Source organism: Cylas formicarius, unplaced genomic scaffold (genome assembly GCF_029955315.1).
Source record: "Cylas formicarius isolate icCylForm1 unplaced genomic scaffold, icCylForm1.1 PGA_scaffold_7__23_contigs__length_41026272, whole genome shotgun sequence".
Lineage (NCBI taxonomy): Eukaryota > Metazoa > Arthropoda > Insecta > Coleoptera > Brentidae > Cylas > Cylas formicarius.
In genome coordinates, this window is record NW_026844352.1 from 24,706,085 (window position 1) to 24,725,528 (window position 19,444).

General features: G+C 33.2%; 3 protein-coding genes across 7 annotated transcripts in view; 1 reads left to right on the plus strand and 2 right to left on the minus strand.

The window, feature by feature from the left end:
- Nucleotides 1-11,227, minus strand: part of LOC132705294 (rho GTPase-activating protein 26) — a 52,158-nt gene extending 40,931 nt beyond the window's left edge. For both annotated transcript variants that reach the window (XM_060675788.1, XM_060675791.1), the window contains exon 1: nt 10,886-11,227. In XM_060675788.1, the coding sequence (XP_060531771.1) occupies nt 10,886-11,045 (160 nt within the window). In that variant the 5' untranslated portion in view covers nt 11,046-11,227. The remainder of the gene's footprint in view (nt 1-10,885) is intronic.
- A 505-nt stretch (nt 11,228-11,732) lies between these two features.
- On the plus strand, nt 11,733-14,962 carry LOC132705297 (uncharacterized). Its single transcript, XM_060675795.1, has 7 exons — nt 11,733-12,114; nt 12,169-12,379; nt 12,434-12,553; nt 12,612-12,741; nt 13,370-13,692; nt 13,745-13,935; nt 13,988-14,962. Exons 1-7 carry the CDS (start codon nt 11,998-12,000, stop codon nt 14,171-14,173), a joined length of 1,278 nt encoding a protein of 425 aa, XP_060531778.1. The 5' UTR covers nt 11,733-11,997; the 3' UTR covers nt 14,174-14,962.
- A 171-nt stretch (nt 14,963-15,133) lies between these two features.
- Nucleotides 15,134-19,444, minus strand: part of LOC132705296 (E3 ubiquitin-protein ligase goliath-like) — a 61,569-nt gene continuing 57,258 nt past the window's right edge. The window contains exons 8-11 of one of the 4 annotated variants that reach the window (XR_009619377.1): nt 19,291-19,387; nt 18,614-18,763; nt 17,464-17,616; nt 16,974-17,107 (exon numbers count right to left, since the gene is read on the minus strand). Coding sequence is in view for 3 of the 4 variants with exons in the window: in XM_060675793.1 (XP_060531776.1) it covers nt 16,868-17,107; nt 18,614-18,763; nt 19,291-19,387 (487 nt within the window). In the remaining variant the exon portion in view is untranslated. Of the gene's footprint in view, nt 17,108-17,463; nt 17,617-18,613; nt 18,764-19,290; nt 19,388-19,444 lie in introns of all 4 variants that reach the window. The other 3 variants (XM_060675793.1, XM_060675792.1, XM_060675794.1) reach the window with 3 other exon arrangements.

Consider the following 19,444-nt stretch of genomic DNA (forward strand, 5'->3'; position numbering starts at 1 on the left):
GACATTTTGAAACTGGTCGATTTTTATTGAGAGGAAATGCAAAACTGAATATTTCGAGGCGTCTCTGATAAAATTTCGAAACAAAAGTTAAAAATTGAGCTTCTGAACCGAGAGTAATGCTTTTCAATTTTAATGCTTAATGAAAGTAATAGCACTAACACAAATGTCGACGATGCGGAAGAAGTTTTCACCTTTGACAATCGGCAACCGCATTTAAGGTACTGGTTTCGTACTAGCCGAATAAGGAAACAATTCAAATTCTTCACCCTTAAGACTTATCCGATGAGGACAAATTGTCCCCCAATTTACAGTAGTAGCAACGGAAAAAAAAACATACATCAGGCACATCTGTCCGCGGCATTAGGAATACGTGAGAAAATCGCTTGAGACCCAGGTGTCGTTTCACATAATCTGACCTTTATATTCATTGAATTGAATACGACCATCCAGACCTACCTTTATGTAAATTTACGATGTCAATATATATATATACGAATAAATTGTATAACAAAACCTTTTTGATAGATTTTTTGTTTGCAAATAATTGGTGAAGACTTGCGCAAATATTAAAGCTATTGAATTCATTTTAATGCTATACATGAATACGAGCGTGAATGAATATTTTGACCAATCATAGTTTAAACTTAGGATTTGAATCATGTGTTAAATAGACAGAGAGCTTATACGTTCATGGTGAGAGCTAAACTATTGCGATCCTGCTTACCGGAGAATTACAACATAGGAATAGTTACATAAAAAATATAACTTGACAAGTCACATACATGTATTTCTATTGTTAATTTTATTAGCAAGAAAAAATAAAACAAAAGAAATGATAGCATCCACTGACAAAAAAAAAATTATCACTATCACAAAACGTTTTTTGATCGAATTCAAAACGATCAAAAACCTCACATGAAGCCGCCTCGGAATAACAACCCAATACCAGTTTTAAAACCGAAGGATATATGAAACTTCAATTAAAGTCACTCACATGATGTTTACAGGCAACCGATTGTACCTAATATTGTTAATTTTTTTATGATCCACTAGTAGTCACATGAAGAAAGCTGACTAGTTATAAGGAAAATTTATTTCAGTTTCCCGTATTTTCCCAATTTAATTGTATCGCGTGCCCTATAAGAGTGGCTGTATGTTGGAAAGTATTAACAAAAAAATTATTACTAAAGAGACCATGAGCAATGACAATAAGAAAAAGTGATTTTTACAAAAAATTGCCCAAGGAAGCGATATAAAAGAAACAGGGAAAGAAACAATTAATTTACTTTGGTATTCATAATAATAGATAACTTCGGTTGGATTAGTAAGTAATAAATAAGATGTTTTGAGTATTTCCCTGGGGTCCGGTTGATTAACATCAACAAATAATCTCTTAGGTCGTTTTACTGTCTTCATATAATTAACTCTACTGCAGAGGTAAGAGAGAACACTTAAAGCAAAAATTCGTGTCGCATTCATTCGGTGTCTCAAAGCAGTAAGTAAGGTTTATCAATTTTGGAAAGCTCTTCAAACATAAACCTAAAACACCGTGAGCCTAATGAATTCAACGCAGTTGGAAACTTAGGGAGTTAAAACTTCAAAATTCTGGTTATTCCGATTCATGGACATAGATAAATCACTGATGGTCTTCTTAATGGAATGCTTTATTAAAATGAACCGTTGCAATATTTAAGCTAGGTTTAGATTCATACTTACAAATCTTCTGGATTCCTCTTGCGTCGGCAGATTATAAATACAATTTGCTGACGTTTCGCCAATGATCCTGTTGGCTTCTTCAGAGCATGACTGAAACAACTGATGCAGGAGGAATCCGGAAGATTTGTAAATAGTATTACAGTAACATTGGTTTTCAACGGAGAACGACGACATAATTTAACAATTTTTCGTACTTCGATTACCAGTGCATTAATGTTCTCATCATTTATAAAATAGTCAACTTCGACTTATCTTCAACTACCTAAAGTCGCTCTTCAATATAGTCATTATCATAGTCGTCCCTGGACTACTATCAGTGCTATCATGACAACCATCGGTACAATAAGTGTGGTTTCCTTCTTTTTAGAAAACACGATAACCATGAGGGGTTGGTGCAGAGGCTGTATTAATCTTCACAATTTCACCATTACACTGTCACGATCTGTTGTGACAGAAACAATATCGTCTTTCAAGGATAATCCTAATCGCTTAAGTTTAGTTTTGGTTAGCTAGTTTTTATACACATTTCTGCAGGCACATATTCTTCATGGATGTTAATATTTATAAGCAATATAACCAACACGCACGAGCTGCAGCCTGGTCGCAATATGACATTATTAAATATGTTAACTCTAAAACACCAGTAAATTCGCAAAATTAATTCAGCACAATGAATATCTATAAAACTTTAGGACTACTCGGAGATTCCCCTAAACTTTCGTCGTAGGGCCGACACGATGCGACATTGCCAGTTTGTTATGAATATTTCAAAATTTCAGGACTTTTACAGTCTCAGGACTGGAAACGCTATTCAGTACAATGTAATTCCACTCTATTTGCAATATTTACAATCAAGGTTTCCCACGGATCCGGGCCACTTCGGACATTTCCGGGATTTTACCGCACGGGTTTGGGAGCAATCGGATGTTTTCGGAGATATTTCCCACGCCTTTTCTCAATTCTGATGGACATGTCAGTGAATGTGTTCGTGTTGTTTTGCGATAATGTACCCGCTTCGCTCCGCTCGTGTCAAATAATATACTATTTCTTAAATGCGGGGTTAATAACAGTTTTAAAAATGGGCTTATTTCTAATTTCAACACCAGCGCGAGATTTAATGGAAATAAACGAAAATTTGGCCTACTTTGTATCTAATTACCGTTGAATTTATTTTTTTTCCAAAAAACCCAACCGCTGCAGATAACGGCTTCTAGTTTATTTGTTTTTACATTAGAACGTTCAACAGACAATGTATAATGCGTGTGTGATCCACAAGGAAATATGCGGATACAACATACGACATATTCCTGGTAGCGCGATGCATATCTGACCTGATAACTGGGCTGATAATAAGAGAATTTTTGTTGTCACGTTGACCGCGTCACCGTTATTATTGCAACTACCGACCCGTATTTAGGTCAGAAAAGTACTGAAACGTAAGACGCGAAATTAAATATAAACAATTTTTGTGTTACTGGCTGTGTAGAAACATTTAGCTAACAACACATCTAGTAATCCGTCATAAAATAATACACGCTGGGAGAAAGTACTTTCACATTTTGAGATTAAATTTTATCATTGAATAATATTAATATTAACGATCGAGCAACTTTTGTCGCTTGGTGTCGCTTGTGTAACTGTCCAGATAATTCAGGCACTCTCAGGCAATTGTATCCAACGCAGGACATAGAGACCATTGTCAACTGTTGTCATCGATATTAGAAATTCATAACTCAAAAAACACGTTTTCAGTGCACTTTGATAATCATAAATACCCCAACTTCCTCCTCAAATTTATTTCGAACTAGGAAGTTTAAATACACTAAATGCATCAAAAATTCTCTTGACCTAAGTTTATACAACCTAATTCCAAATCAAGTCACAAACTTGCTATTTAAAAATTGTAAAACCAAAATTAAATCTTTTTTTTTAGCATTGTTTTTACTCTGTAGAGGAATACAAACAGAAGATAAAACATATTTACAAAGATATACAATTTGGTTGTGTTCGGTATCTTCATTTTGGTTCATTTTTAATCCTGTTTGTTTTTATATGTGCATAATTGTTTTTTTTATTTTGTACTTAGACGTGCTGTAAACATAACATGTATTGTAAGTCAGTCAAATAAAAAAAAACTAAGAAAAAAATCTCTAATATTCACCACTGTGCATTTTTCCAAAATATGCTGTCAAGCTATTAAATTTTCTTGGAAAAAGATGGCGAAAAGTGCAAGTTAGAATGTGAAATGAGTGATTTGATAACAATTCAGAGCCCCTATAGTCAATTTATCAAATACCTATATGGTTTAAAACGTACTGAATCATAGATCAACTACGACACTGGTTGTGGTTGGTATAACACCTTACGTTGTTCAGTGCTGCCAATCTTTCCTAAAAAGCGTCTTCTGCTGTTGAGATTAGAAATAAGCACATTTTTAAATGTGTTATCAACCCCGAATTTAAAAAACGAGAAGTTACGTTTCGTCGACTTCGTAAAAAAGTCGCTAACTTATAAACTTATTTTTGTTTTCTGGTTTAAGAAAAGAACGTAACTCCCTTTTTTTAGAACAATATACCATATATATTTCATAGTTATGCAGCATTAAAAAGGTATAATCGCTGCTGTGAAGGTTGAAAATTTTTGAAAATTATCCTAAACGATTTTCTTACACACAAAACATACTAAACACGTAAAACAGAATTTTTAAATAATCGCTACATGCAAATACATTGGCGAGGTGAGAATTTACAAATATCAACAAAAATATTTAAGTTGGCTAAACTGGAGCCCCTATCTAAGCTATTATTCTATACCACGAAGGGAAGAATCCCTATAGAATTTTACTGTACAACGTGATCGTTTTTTAAGCCCTTCTCTAATGTTATTCAGAATTTTTGAAATAAAGAAAATATAATTGAATTTTCTTGGAGTCGATATTTTTATTGAGATTCGGTAATAATACCTTGAAGAGGGTTAGGTTATAGGTAATAATAATTTATTATAAAATACATATTATTATTAAACAATGATAACACTTTGCAAAAAGTTATTTAAAACATTTTCATCGAATTTGACTAGTCAATTAGGAAGTGATCAATTGGACGTCAATTGCGTATACTCAGACTCAGAGACGAGCGCAATATATAAATAAATGCCTTACTAAAAAAAATGTCGTTCGGTTGGAGTACTATGGCTCGTACTATGAAATATGAAATATATATGGCTTTATATATGGCCAAAACCTGACAACAGTGCTGAAGTAGATGAGAATAATAATAATAATAATCTTTATTTTCCCATCCGACGAATGTTTGTGTAGGAAATTGTCAAAAAAATTAATAATAAAATGATGCATAATCCAAGACCACAAACAGTAATCTAAAAACAAGGAAGGAAAAAGACTAACTAAAGCACTCTTCACTGAGTACAGACATTTAATAACAACTTTTTAAATGCACATAAATAATCACACATTTTTATTTCTTTCGGTAAGAGGTTAAAAATTCGCACACCACTTACAATTGGGATTCTATAAGAACTATATTCTGCATAAGGAACTCTAAAGTTGTCTATAGATCTTGTTTTCATTACTGTTCAACACAAAACCTGGTTCATTTTAAAACACACTATAAGAAGTAAATTTGGAAATAGTGGCTATGCATCTCATGGCCCTTTTTTGAACCCCGAACCCATTTGTCGAATCAGTGGACCATCGCCACAAAATTCTACTATGTGATTCTGTTAAAATATCCTTCAGGTTATGTAATAAATAGATGTTGGCCTCCAACCCCCATACCAAAGAACAGCAATTAGTTTGAAAATTCAAGTCTCTACGTGGCTTTTGACTATGGAATAAAAGATGTTTTTAGTGGATTAAGGTATAAGTTATTCCATTAAACCAAGAGTTGACCTCACTCAAAACCACCTATGCAGAAATAATAAACATAAAATTTTGGTAAACAAAAATTGGATAGGTGGTTCCAAAAAAAACCTTAACGTCTTAAAGGAAAAGTTATTGTTTATCCAATAGTGATTAGCTTTAGTTATTTGCTCGTATCAAACATTCGCAAACGCACTACAAACTACCAGAAGGCATTCGATTTTGTAGATACACGAGGATTAACAAATATCTAAAACTTCATTTAAAATTAAGTTAAAAATGACCCATCATCACACTTTCACACTTTTTGTTTACTAAAACGGAACAGTCCTTTGGCAACACATGCAAAAAGAAAGTCGTATCATTACTATACAATAGGTACGTATAAACCGAGCTACTTAAATGTATTGTTAAATATTTAAGGACCGACAAAGTAGACGGTCGACATCCGCACATACGAACGAATTCTATCGACATTAAACGTTCAACAATTTCATTATTGAGCGATGACGGACGCCGCGCCGATATGGTTTAAAAGAGGACATCGTGTGAATTGATAATTACCCAGTGTCTTCAATAACGTAGTCGTATGCAAATCACAAAAGGATTGTTTAACACCTTGTTTACCGAGAGGGTTCACTCGGAGTTCAGATAACTATTTGTTATTCGCTTAGTGGCTTTGATTTTGAATTGACCTTTTCTATTTGTCCATTTAATTTAATTAATTAATTTAATATTAAAGGACAAAACATTAGGGACGGACTCTCAAAGGTTTTGGTAATAATATAATTTTGTTTTGTTCATTTAAGTGGATATAATCTTATTAAATTGCACTAAGAAAAACCAATGACATTAAATATATACAACGAATTCATAGCTAGGAATATCTATGCATAATTACATTTTTTATTCTAAATGTCTAAATCTAATTCCGTTTCACCATGAGAGTCGCCATATAAATATATAAATAAATTTATAACACTAGGACTTAAAATAGCAGTAACATTTTCTGCTTTCACCTTTGATTTTACTTGGTATGCCCACCCTGTTCAGCCAAATTATCGCATATATACTGTTTTTTAATTGCATATGAATTTAGGACTTATGCTTTTTTGTTACCGAATTCAAAATAATAGTATACTATACTATACTATTTCTACGACCGTTAGATTTTGGGTACATTTTCGCAAAACAACACCAATACATTCACCGACATGATCGTCAGAATTGACAAAAAGTCAAATTTCAAAGCGTGGGAAATATCTCCGAAAACATCCGATTGCTCCCAAACCCGTACGGTAAAATCCCAGAAATGTCCCAAGTGGCTCGGATGCGCGGCAAACGAAACTGACGTGGTAAAGTGATGCTTCCCGCACGCTAGGTCGGTGTGCAATTAGGTATTTTAGAGACGGGATTAGAAAAAGATCATTTTCTAACAAACATTCCTGGATTTCAGTTATTGAATTTGATGAGGCTCGTGTCTTGCGTAGCAGACGGCTGAGATAACTTACTTTATGCACGACAATAACACTGTTAATATTTTAAAAGATTGTTTCAAAATGTTCTAAAACCGATTTTCAAAAAGTCCGGCACTTGTATCCTCAGGATAATCCAAGCCAGAGTCCCCAATATTCTTTGCAGACACCAGCAAGCAGTTTGGTTCAAATTCATTTTCTGACCCAGCGTGCATTACGGTGACGCATTCTCCTTTATTTGAAGGTGCCCTCGTCTGCCGGTTTTGAGTGGAATCTACCCATCCTTTGGTTGCAGTGTCGGGTGTATCAAACCATGTTTCAAGGTAAATTATGAATCTGTTGTCTAATCTATCTCTTTCAATTTCTTAAAGGTAATTAAATCTCCAGGTGCGTAATGTGTGTGGTTTCATTAATACTTGCCTTTTGTCTATTTTGCGGTACTTAAATCCCATTTTACAAACAACTCTATAGAGGGTAGCACAGCTTATATTTATATTGGTTCCATCTTCTTCTAGCTTCTTTTTCAGTTTATTCAAGGTAGAAACAACTTCGATTTGATAGACATTATATTTTTCTTCTTATTAGGTCCTGATCACTATTGTCGATGCGGTGAGTTTGAAAATCACTACGTTTATTCCTGTTCTTCAATTCTCCACTATTTAGTAATATCCCTTGTCGACGATATTGGCGTTCTTGTTACTTTCGAAAATCGATGAAATCGAATTTTTCGAAAGTATCTATGCTCGTGTAAAAATTGTATATCCCGGTAACGGTATGGGATGGAATTGCCGTTGGTACAAAAATGATCACCGTCGAAAAAAAAAATTTTTTTTGTCTGTCCGTTCTCCGTTCTCGTCTTTTGGTTTTTCCTGAATAACTTTCGAACCGTTGGAGCTACAAAATTTGACCCCTTTTTAACCCTCCGCGATTTTCGACTGTTTTTTGGACATTGCTATGAAACACACAAATTTGAAGCAATCGACTTCATATTTGGCACATATATGCAGCTTTGCCCCGAGACGGAGCCTATTGAAAATGGGGGGGCTGGGGGGTCAGGAAGTATTCTAAAAAAAAATAAAAATCGCGTGTGCGTATACCTAAAACATCATTTTTTAAAAACCGTTTACGAGACCAAAAAAATTCTTGAACCAGAGGACACAGAAGTTATGATAAGTGTCCCAAATTTGTAGAAGTATTTTTTTAAAAAAATGATTTTTTTTTTTTGGTAAATTTAGCTTCCAGAATAGTATATTATGCAACAAGTGCGCAAACGGCATTTCACTCACAAGTTTTTAATAAACGATTGAGTTAAAAAGTTTACCGAACCTGTTGCATACTATACTTTTTCTACGACCGTTAGTTTTTGGGTAAATTTTCGCAAATCAACAAGAATACATTCACTGATATGACCGTCAGAATTGACAAACCTCAAAATTCAAAGCGTGGGAAATATCCATCCGATTGCTCCCAAATCCGTGCGGTAAAATCTAGAAAATGTTCGAAGTGGCTCGGATTCATGGGAAACGAAACTGACGTGGTAAAGTGATGCTTCCCGCACGCTAGATCGGTGGGTAATTAGATAGTTTACAGGCGGGAGTAGAAAAAAAAAATGTTTTCCTTCATAATCGTTCACCCGATCGGCAAAATTCTTTAACCAGCAGACGCCGAAGATCCAGTGCAATAACATTTATTTCGGGCATTTTTTCGATTATATACAGGGTTTTCAAATTGTAGGCAAAAATCTAAAAGACCTAGAGTAAATGCAAATCAAAAATCGTAAAAAATATGGCTAATTGGTTCAAACGGTGTCATAGGCCGCATCACGAGCTACAATTTTTGTATTTGCGGTTTTCGTCTATCACATACGCTCCTCGGGATATTTGAAAAAATCCATATTGAAACCGTTATTTAGGGGGCTGTCAAGACGCGATGACGTCATTGATTATTACGGCACACTGCATGGTTCCAGAAAAAAAATATTTTCTCGAAAACCATTTAGTATTTTCAAAAAAATTTTAAACCAGAAAACGTGGAAGATCCAGGGCTATAATCTCTACTTCGAACATTGTTTGAATCATATACAGGGTGTTTCGTTCATGGGCAAAAATCTAAAAGATCCCGAAAATTTCCGTTTTTGTGGGTAAATTATCCTAAAAATTTCCGTTTTTATGGGTAAATTATTGGCGATAAATGAAAAACCGTTAAAGATGGGATAATTGTATTTGAACAGTATCGTAAACTGTGTCGAGAGAGAGTTTCAGGTTTCGTCAATTATACAGGGCGCTAGATATTCGATGTTTGCTGTAACTTGGAAGTTCGACGAGATGTGAAAGAAATTTTATACAGGGTGCATGCACAATTAAACTACATCGATTTTGCGAAAGTTCCGTAATGGTCCGCAGGAGCATGATAGAAAAACAATGCGTCCCTTTACCACACGAAACTGCGAAGCGCTTTCTTTTTATAACAAAAAGCTGCTTGGCGCTACGCGCTACGAACTTTCCCCGCCCAGTGAAGATTTTCGAAAGCAATCTTGTTTAATAAGTCCTCTACTGATTCATGCACTTTATTCATAACTTGTTTTGCATCAAGCGACAAATGATTTCGACGAATAACATTTTCGAAACGCACAGTAAAAACGATTATTCAACAAATGATCAACACTCAAGAAATATATCAGAAAGAAAGAAATGTGCCTGGTCCGCCTCTGCCTTGTCACTCAAGTAAGAATAAATTTTTTGTTAGTGGTTTTACCCAATAACAATAGGTGTGTAAAGCCAATACGATGAAGATTAAGACAAACCATTAATAAACAAAAAAAAAAGTCTTTTTAAATTAATTTATTTATTATTGCACTCCACAGCACTTTAGCTTCAGTAGCTACTTGTTTGAAATATTAGTTGGAAATGTTAATATTAGATTAAATTTCCAATTTTCAGTTCTAATTATTTAAAAAAAACTTAGGTGGATTAACACCTCTAATACTTATCAAAATCGCTCGTAACGACGCGATTCAATTTAAAAAATCTCAATATTACTAATATTAAGAAAATATGAGAGGAAATTCGGAGAAATACGAGGAGATATGAGAAGATATGCTTTTGCTCTACCAAAATTAAATTTAAAACCAATAATGGTCTCGGGTTATACCTTCTTTCTACCATAGGAGTGTATAAGCATAATTCTCAATAAATTTTTGGTGAATTGGTAAAAATCGCGGTGAAAACATTAAAACCTATGCCCCAAAGAATATAAAATGGGCACGAGATGTCCTAAACGTAGCCATGAAAGTTATCCATTTAATTTTGCCGGTACTGGCATTTTTATTTATGAAGTTGAAGATCATGTACTAAATTTGTGTCATTTTTGGATCTTCTAGATAATCATCTAGATAATAGTTATATTATATAAATATTAATTTCTCGACTAATATCGATAACGATAACGAAATGAAATGCAATTTATCTTCAAATTTTCAGTCGACAAAATTTGATAACGCTTAGGTCTTATGCAGATAGATATTTCTCAACGACCACTTTAAATGAGAAAATAAATAAATAAATTTAACAACAGCAACCAATACCTTGCCAATTTAAATTGGTTCCAATAAGAATAATTGTGACATTCTGGAGAATCAAACATTTATTTAAGGACACAGATTTGCCTAAAGTAAGGGAAACCTACATAATGCGACACGTTCAGCAAAGAAGCCAAATCTAAATTAAGCCCAAAAAATAAATCAAAAACTGGTGGTAGAATTTTAGCCTACCCGTTACGTTTTATTTTTTTTACTTAAGACAACTGCAAAACTTACGTCTGGCTGCGGACAAAAGGTCTTTCACTTCCTTAATAATCCTCTTGATCTGTTGATTTGTCTTTTCCAGCTCCCTTTCATGTTTGTGAAGATTCTCGCGAAAATAAGGACTATCACTCAAACATTCCGTAAATTCCAAAGGAGGAAGTACAACCCCCATTACACCAAGCGTATTTTTTGCCAGATAATTAGATGAATTATCCACAAACGCACGTAAATATCCTTAATCGCGAACTACCAGAACACAACGCAGTCCAAATTACACGTTCCGCAAATTCAACTGCAGAAGGCTTTAAATTACTTCTCCTCTTCCCAACACAAAAACATGAACTACTCGTGAGAAACAACCTGTAAGAGTGTTTCGCACATGCGCTTTTGTTGAATTACGAATTCGGGTGAAGTTAGTTGCGATTCAAATCCGGAACAAGTTACAAATTTTAAGAGAATTGCAGGTATTAAAAAATTCTGATACATTATCACAAAAGTTCTATTGTACTATCAGAAATCAGAAAAATATGCTATAGTTAAGATCATTCGGTAATTATGAATTAAAATATAACAATCATCTAGAGTGCTAATTTATCAGTTTTTTTTTCAACTCATACAAAAGATACCATATACTTCTCGGTATAAAATTATTGTGCTTAAATAATATTAAATTTATTCTTTCTCATTTCATGATGTATTCTGCAATGCAAAACTAATGCCAAATCTTTAATATTGATAGACGTAGTATGTCACTTTCTGGCTAACGCAGAGTTTGAGAAGTAACCATCATCTCATATTCGCGCCCTTGCTTTTGTTCCAGTGTTTTCGGCCACTAGTTAGAAAAATGACGAAGAAGAAATTGTATTACTAACTTCGCAGTAGACATGACAAAAAGCTTTTGTTGTGAAGATTTCAAGGGTAAACAAAAAGTTGTGTTGTTAAAATAAAAAGGTTTGGCTTTGAAAACTCTGTTGAGAATTAAACGATTATCGTAGAAATAAAAATAAAAATGAGCCAATGATGAGTTTTTGTTCTAAATTTACTTTTCTGTGCGGGTCCCAACCGAGCTGGGAATAAAATTGCTTGGATCAATGTTATCAAATATTGCAAATTTTAACTAGAAAATGAGAGTACCAGCAGAAATTTTGGAAAAAATTCTTTTGAAGTGCGACGGTAAAACCTTGTTGTCTGCGCGAAAATCTTGTGGTTTTGTGCGAAGCACTATAGACTATCTGACTGAGGTGAGAAAATATGTGCATACTACCTTCAGCTTCATATAAATGTATTATTTTTAGAAATCAAAATTATGGGAATGGTGTTGTCATGAAGAAATACCCAGTGATGAACTTGTAGAATACTTACCAAAATATGACAGTTATTCTAAAGAAAAATGGCTTTATATTTATGTAAACTGGTTGTCATGGGAAGATTACAAGAAAATTATTATTTTCGATCCAGTATTATGTCCGATAAAATTTCAGAAAATTTCTTGCATTGCAGTTTCAAGTATCTTATTTTCAAGCAAATTTTTCTGATACATATGAACTTTTCAATTTTTAGATAATCATATTGCAATTGGCTCTGAGGATGGCAGAGTTAGATTATTTACAAAGCATTGGAAACCACTTTATGAAAACCGTGTTGTAGCTTTGAAACTCACAAAGTTGACCTTTTTAGAATGTATGGTTTTAAACAATAGTTTTCACATAGTAACAAACTTACATCCCATGTCTTTTAGATAATGATTTTGATCATCACAATTATTTAGACATCTGTCTCGTTATAGCATATCCCAGAGGATTGTCTATTATTTCATTTTATGGAGTTGAAAGCTCTCAATTTGATATTTTGGATATAAAGTCCCACAGGTATTATATAAATAAACATTTTAACAATAGCTTAAGCATCAAGTTAATAAACTCGAATAAATATTACCCAACCCCAAAAAATTTACTTTAAAAAAATAGTTCCATAAATTGGGAGTATCTGCTGCACATCGACTTTAGAAATTTTATTTTTGAGTTCACTTTCAAGTTTACATATATAGAAGGATTTGGGAGAAGCTTAAAAAATTGAATTGAACTGATAACAAATTTGCAGGGTGTTTACAAATATACAAAAAAACAGGTTTATTTATATAAGAAGTGTGAATATGAGAGACAAATACTTCGATCTTCTTGTTAAAAAGGTAAAACACTCATATAAGTGTAGGTCTAGAAATGCTTAGTACAATATTTAAAAGAAAACGGAAATTTGACAAGTCATTTAGTAACTAATCAGCATATAAAAAAAGATATGTCAAAAATTTTAAATTGAAAACATTTTTATAATTTTAATTATTTAAACAGTGAGAAATTTTAACAATGGTGTTGGTAAGATTTTTTACTGCAAAAGTGTCAAAAAGTTCGCTTTGTATACAGTTACCTATGCCCTAAGTTATTTCATTCAATAATTTTTTTTTGTCGGCAATATATTTTCTATCATTTTAATTTGTAGTATCCACAGAAATTACATTTGTATTGAAAAAGTGGGTGGTAGGATGACCATAATAAAACTGATCAACGAAAATGGTAAACGGGAAGTAAAAGAACTCTGGTTTACTAGAATATACTCCCCACAGTCTATAACATGCTACAAGATGTGGAATGGAATGTGCACGTTTCTAATTAATGATAGTATCAAGGTATTAAACTATGACAAACCTGACCTAACTCCAATGGAAGTGATGCAGAAAAAGACAAGCATTAAGTTCTATGCACCATTGATGATTGATAGCTCGAATACACATATATTGAGGGATAATATTATTATTAGTACTTGTAAGTAAGTAAAATGTTTCAATTTTTTTTGTAATGTATTTTCTTCTTATAGATAAAAATAACTTCTCAGATAAATCCTCAAACGCCCCAGATTTTATAGAAGACTACATCGAAATCAATATAATAGGGAGGCACAATAAATCTAGCAAGAAATTGTTTAATATTTGGGAAATATTCAAGTGCAACATTACATGCATTTACCTGTATGGCAACACTTTACTACTTGGAAGTGGTTGTGGTGATGTAAATTGTAGGCTTATAATATTGTACTTCTGATTAATTAATTTTTTTTCAGCTTTATTTCTATCATGTTTCCAATTGGAGAAACCTAGATTTGCGTTATTACAACCATAGGCAGATTGTAGGAAAACATCCTATAATCGAAATAACTGTCAAAGAATGCAAAAAAGAAAGAAAGTTTTATGTCTGCTCAAAATTCACTATTCATGAAATATCAGGAATACTACCAAATGTTCTTTAATCTCTTTTCGGGGTAACTCTTTTTATGTAAAGTATAATTTTAGCTGTAAAAGTAAAGAATTACAATCTAGGAGCAAAATTCAACAGGAACATTAGCAATACCAAAGCCGGAAGTTATTTTGTTACTTTAATATTAGATTTTTAAGTAGACTATATTTAACATTTTATAATATGTTTGCTTCCTTGCAATGGATTTTGGTGTTTACTTGTTGATAATGAATTGGAATGAATGAACTGAAATGAAACACATTTAAGAAGTTTATTACAGTGCAATCTCTCTAATCAGAACACCCAACGATACTGCAGACTTGTTCGCATTAGTCCTTTAAGCAGTTAAGCAACGGACTTTGGGCAATTATCAGTTCTCTGAATTAGATTTTCCCTTAGGAAATCAAAAATAATGCCAAAAAGAACATGTAACTTTGGTACTCAAATTTGACTAAGAAACGCCATTCATTGAGTTTGTGGTTTTCAGAGCAGATACAAATACTAGAAAAACTGCCGGGTTTTAAAAAATATATATATTTAATCAGATTTTGGCAGCAAAAATATGTAAAAGTTATTTTTGTTTAAAAATGTTTGACTGTTTTTGAGTAAACCCCACTAGGTTTTTAGATTTAGGTTTAAATAATTTTTCTTCGATCCGAACTCTATTTAAAGGTGGTACAATCTTTTTTCGCCATTTTTTCAAAAGCGAATCAATTTTGTTACTTATCGACTTATTCGCTAATCGGAATAGATCGTTACAACTAGCTGTTCCGATTAAAGAGGTTGCACTGTACTTTCATAAAAAATAAAATATATTTCGAAAATGTTTTTTTATTTGAGCCGTCGATGCTTTTTTTACAGGCGTAAATTTAAATCACTTCTTTTTTCTAATCAACTGTAGAAAATTTTTGTTGTTTGAAACGGGTATATAAGTCAAAAATATAACACCATATTTAGTATTCATTATATTTTCTGAAATCAGTCATTGAAATAATTGTATAACATTAACTTACTGGAATTATTCAAAAATGAAATTTAAGTGATTTTACAAAAAAACTTCATTTTGAATTGTAAAGCAATTTAACTAATAGTACCAAGGCACTTCTCACCAAATCGGTAGTTTACAATGCACAGTCCGTATTGGTATAAGGTTGATAATAATCCTCCAGTACATAATATATTGGTAAACAATATTTTATCGAACATTACTTGAAAGGATCTTTCGGGTCGTCGTTAAATTTGAAAGTTTACTCGTCTTGTCTTGACTAGTACCAGTAATGTTCAGTATCCATCAGCATTTTTTTTGTCCTAGTGCTCAGGAGTAAATCACAAATCAAAACGTTGGCTAAATTCGAAACTATTTGTATTTGATTTTTTTGCTGCAAATAAACAAAAAAAATCATTAAGACTCTGTAAGTGAATGAAGGAATAATTGGGTCAAAAAGTGGCTATGAATTTGGGACAAAGTCAAACATTTTGAGTTGTTACAGAGTCCTATGACTCCTGTTGCAAATTTTGCAATTTGATTGATTATTTGATTAAATTTGAGTCGTCAATCGGTAATTCCATTTTTTGTTTCTAAGAGATCTTGCTACATTACATCCTAACCATCAAAATTAAAAGCTTGTTCAACCTAACAATTTTTTTGTAATTTGAACTGCACTTTACTAGGCCATAAACTTGCCACCAGTTCGCCAGTTCAAATGAAGTCATCCATCGCCTATGCTACTACCTTACGTCATTCATTTCAAGGTCACTCCCCATTACCGATTGTCGATTTTAACCCCATTTTTATGTCTTCGTATGACAATTTTATACAAAAAGTTATGTTAAAACAGCAAAAATATTACTAAATTCCTAAAGTCAACCTAATAATAATTTTTCTTAGAAATATCTTAATTTTCATGCAATGAAACAACTAGCACCTCATTGATTTATTACAAAAAGTCACTAACTAAATTGTATCACAAAATTAGGGAACACGGAAATCAGTAACATTGCTAAACCATTTCCAAAAGACTCAACATAATTACGAAATCTAGATGTCTAACATTTTAAGTACAATATTTTAAACAATATTGCTGGCTGAAATTGGTCACTAAGTGCTTGGTAGCTTTTTTATTTTATTTTATGTTAACACCTAAATGTTAAAATGAAATAAGTACTTCGTTCGATCTTACTGCAATTATCTGTTAAAAATAGCACCACAATCTGAAAACATTTTTTAAAATTGTACTGTTTATCAGTGCCAAATGCAGAAAATGTTCATCCATGATAAGAATAAGCGAGTAAACATGTTATTTTTGAAGCATCCAAAAATCTGAACCAACTTTAACATCAAATGTCTATCAATGGCATAGAAATATCTAGATTAAAACAGTAACACCGATTCACTACTCCAAATGGCATAATCAGAACTTTGCCTTTAACATAACTTCTTTTTTACCAAATACTGATGTATCACAGAAACTAAATTAAATAACAGTTATTAATAATGAATCAGTGCTATTTGATTTCAATCAACCTCCTGATATATGATAATATGGTAATTTTTAATATATACCTTTGCTGACTTCACCTTTAGATAACAAAAACGTAGTCAAACCTGATAACAGTGCTATCAATAAACTACATAACAAAGTAGAACAAGTCTTTACATATCACTTAACAATTTTGTCACCACACATCACATCACAAGAGAATACAGTCAGTTTTTAGCCTCATATTCGTCAATTTCGATAACCATATCAGAGGTTGATGGCCGTTGCAACGAATCAGATGGTAAGTTACTCGATTGACGAGCTGCTCGACAACTGACACACAGATCTTGGTTGATCGCCGCGGGTGACGGAAACTGATTTTTTGGGGACAGGCTTGGTGTCATCTCATTTGGCGTAGATGCCCGACTACTTTCATCATCTGCCGAGCTATCGAATAAACATTGTCGCTAAAAAGAAACAGAGGCGCGTGAATATTGTGATACAGCGAAGACAGCAAGAACAATAATTGTGTATCATTTAATTAAGTAGCTATATGAAAGCTCAAAAACGTGGTTTTAATTGTTTCGAAATCAAAATATCTCCCGTTTCGTCACTAGTTATAAGACGATTTTGAAGAACACATCAGCTACTTAACAAATAATATTCCTTACAAACACTAATGCAGCAAAAATTAAAATTACATTCTAACATTAAACATTAACACTCCTGCAACCGATATAGATACAAAATTTTATTTATACCGTTACTTGGAATTTTCACAGAAAGAGGAAAAAAACAAGGAATGTAAAATTTCGGCACTTACTTTCACTTGCATGGTCGTTAAACATTTCTGTGGCCTCGATGACCATCGCGAAGAAGTACAGATGCTGGCGAAGCTTTACGTTAGAGGTGCTGTAGGTAATTGACCTGTGCAGGTGGTAGCGATGATTGTGGTGAATGGGTTGACAAAAAAGGGCTAGGGAAGTATGTATATGTAAAGAAAAAAGTGTTGGTCAAAGAGTATAAGATAGAGGGGAAGGCTTCCATTAGTGGCATTGTTAAAAAGCGTACACGAGTTTCAACGGCTCTAGTGATTGTGTCCAGTCATAAAAACCTACGGTGAAATATGAAAAAAAAATGTCCAAATAGTTTTAATTTTTTTCTTTATTAAAATATAAATAAAGTGCCGTTATCCGTTTCAAACTACTGTCTTTTCAGTGTGACGCATTACTTTTACCGCCATGACAGTACTTTAGTTCTTGGATACAAATAATAGATGGCATTCGTAACAGTATACGCGACCCTCTCCTCTACGTTATACTCTTTGGTCTTGGTTATATAGCCACAGTACATTATACTCGGCTATCAGGACGGGTATGTTGCTCATATAAAATTAATTGTATGATTAAAGCGTATTAGTGGGAGTAAACCATGAAAGCTGAAAATGAACCTAGTCAGCAGCTTAGTCCAGCAGGCAAAAAAACATAGCTTTTTCATGTTTCTATTTATATATATTTTGAGTACAAAGAATCTACTACATCTTTTTCATCTTTTATGAAAATATTTCTTATACATACTAGGCTTCAACATTATAATTAATTTTATGTAAAATATGTAGCAATTCCCACAGTCGAGCATATTTTACTGCTATATCAATATGGAGACTCAAGCTTCTAATGCACAAATACATGGCAAAACTTTTTTCTTGATCTTATCGCACCCTCTAAATTAAAAACACAAACGGCAATAATTTTTTTTTCAACCCTCCGTTCCTGTAGCTGCTATCCACCTGTACATGTATATCACCTGCAAAAGATCGTTATCTCCCAAGAGGTAACCATCCTCATGATACTTCTTCGCCATAGCCAACGGGCTACCAAATCTCAAAAGAAGGAGGAGCCAATAGCTCATGAAATTTACATTGTTTATCAACAAAAAGCAAAAAATGAACATCCCATAACACACATACTTACCTGCTGATCAGTCACTATCACAGCTCTAATTTCTGGTAAAGGGCTTATGGCACCACGTCTTGCGCTCAAAGAGCGGCTTGTGTCGGATACTTGTACTACGTGATCCTCTAATCCGTCTATTTGAAGGATACTCTCTTGACTACCAGTAAACTATAAAGTATTGGATAAGGTTATTCTTTATGTCCTTGGAATGGCATTATTATTAACGTTGAATGAATTTAACTCAATATTAGCAACTCATTTTCTATCATGCAAACCAATTGATGTTAACCATTTTGTTTATCCATAGAGTTTAATTTAATTTTTAGTTTAAGACCTTTGCTTCCTGACCTCTTGCAATTTAAAAAAGCGATCAACTAACAACTCAAATGAAAAGGCATTCAGTCAACAAAAAGAGTGTCCAAACATGCAAAACCCGAAAAAGAAATCAAAGTAGCATTACCTCCACCTGATAAGTTTTACTGTTTCTAAGATACCAAAAAGTAGTCCTACGCAATAGAAAGCTTTTGTGTTGTGCTAGGTTTGTGTGGTGTGCGCGGTAGGTACTGATAATGATGTGCCCTATACGTCTTTATATCACAGCGAAAATATATGAAGAAATAGGCTGGCTACGTCATTAGTGGACCACCTTCTACTTCTATCGACTAGAATAGGTAATCGGGTGCATTGTTACTGACCACAAAACCATAATATTTCAAAATGTCCATTTTGCACATTGGACAAGTCCTGTGTTCTAATAGCCAGGGATCAATGCAATTTTTGTGGAATTCGTGGCTGAAAAAAAATTGTACATTACACACACGTATCACTAGACCGGAACTAACAGCAATC

Excerpts from the sequence above, each read along its gene's own strand:
- LOC132705297 (XM_060675795.1), top strand. The coding sequence starts at position 11,998 with ATGAGAGTACCAGCAGAAATTTTGGAAAAAATTCTTTTGAAGTGCGAC. Across the intron at positions 12,380-12,433 it reads TTCTTGCATTGCAGTTTCAA|ATAATCATATTGCAATTGGC; the intron begins GTATCTTATTTT and ends TTCAATTTTTAG. Across the intron at positions 12,742-13,369 it reads TTGGATATAAAGTCCCACAG|TATCCACAGAAATTACATTT; the intron begins GTATTATATAAA and ends TTTAATTTGTAG.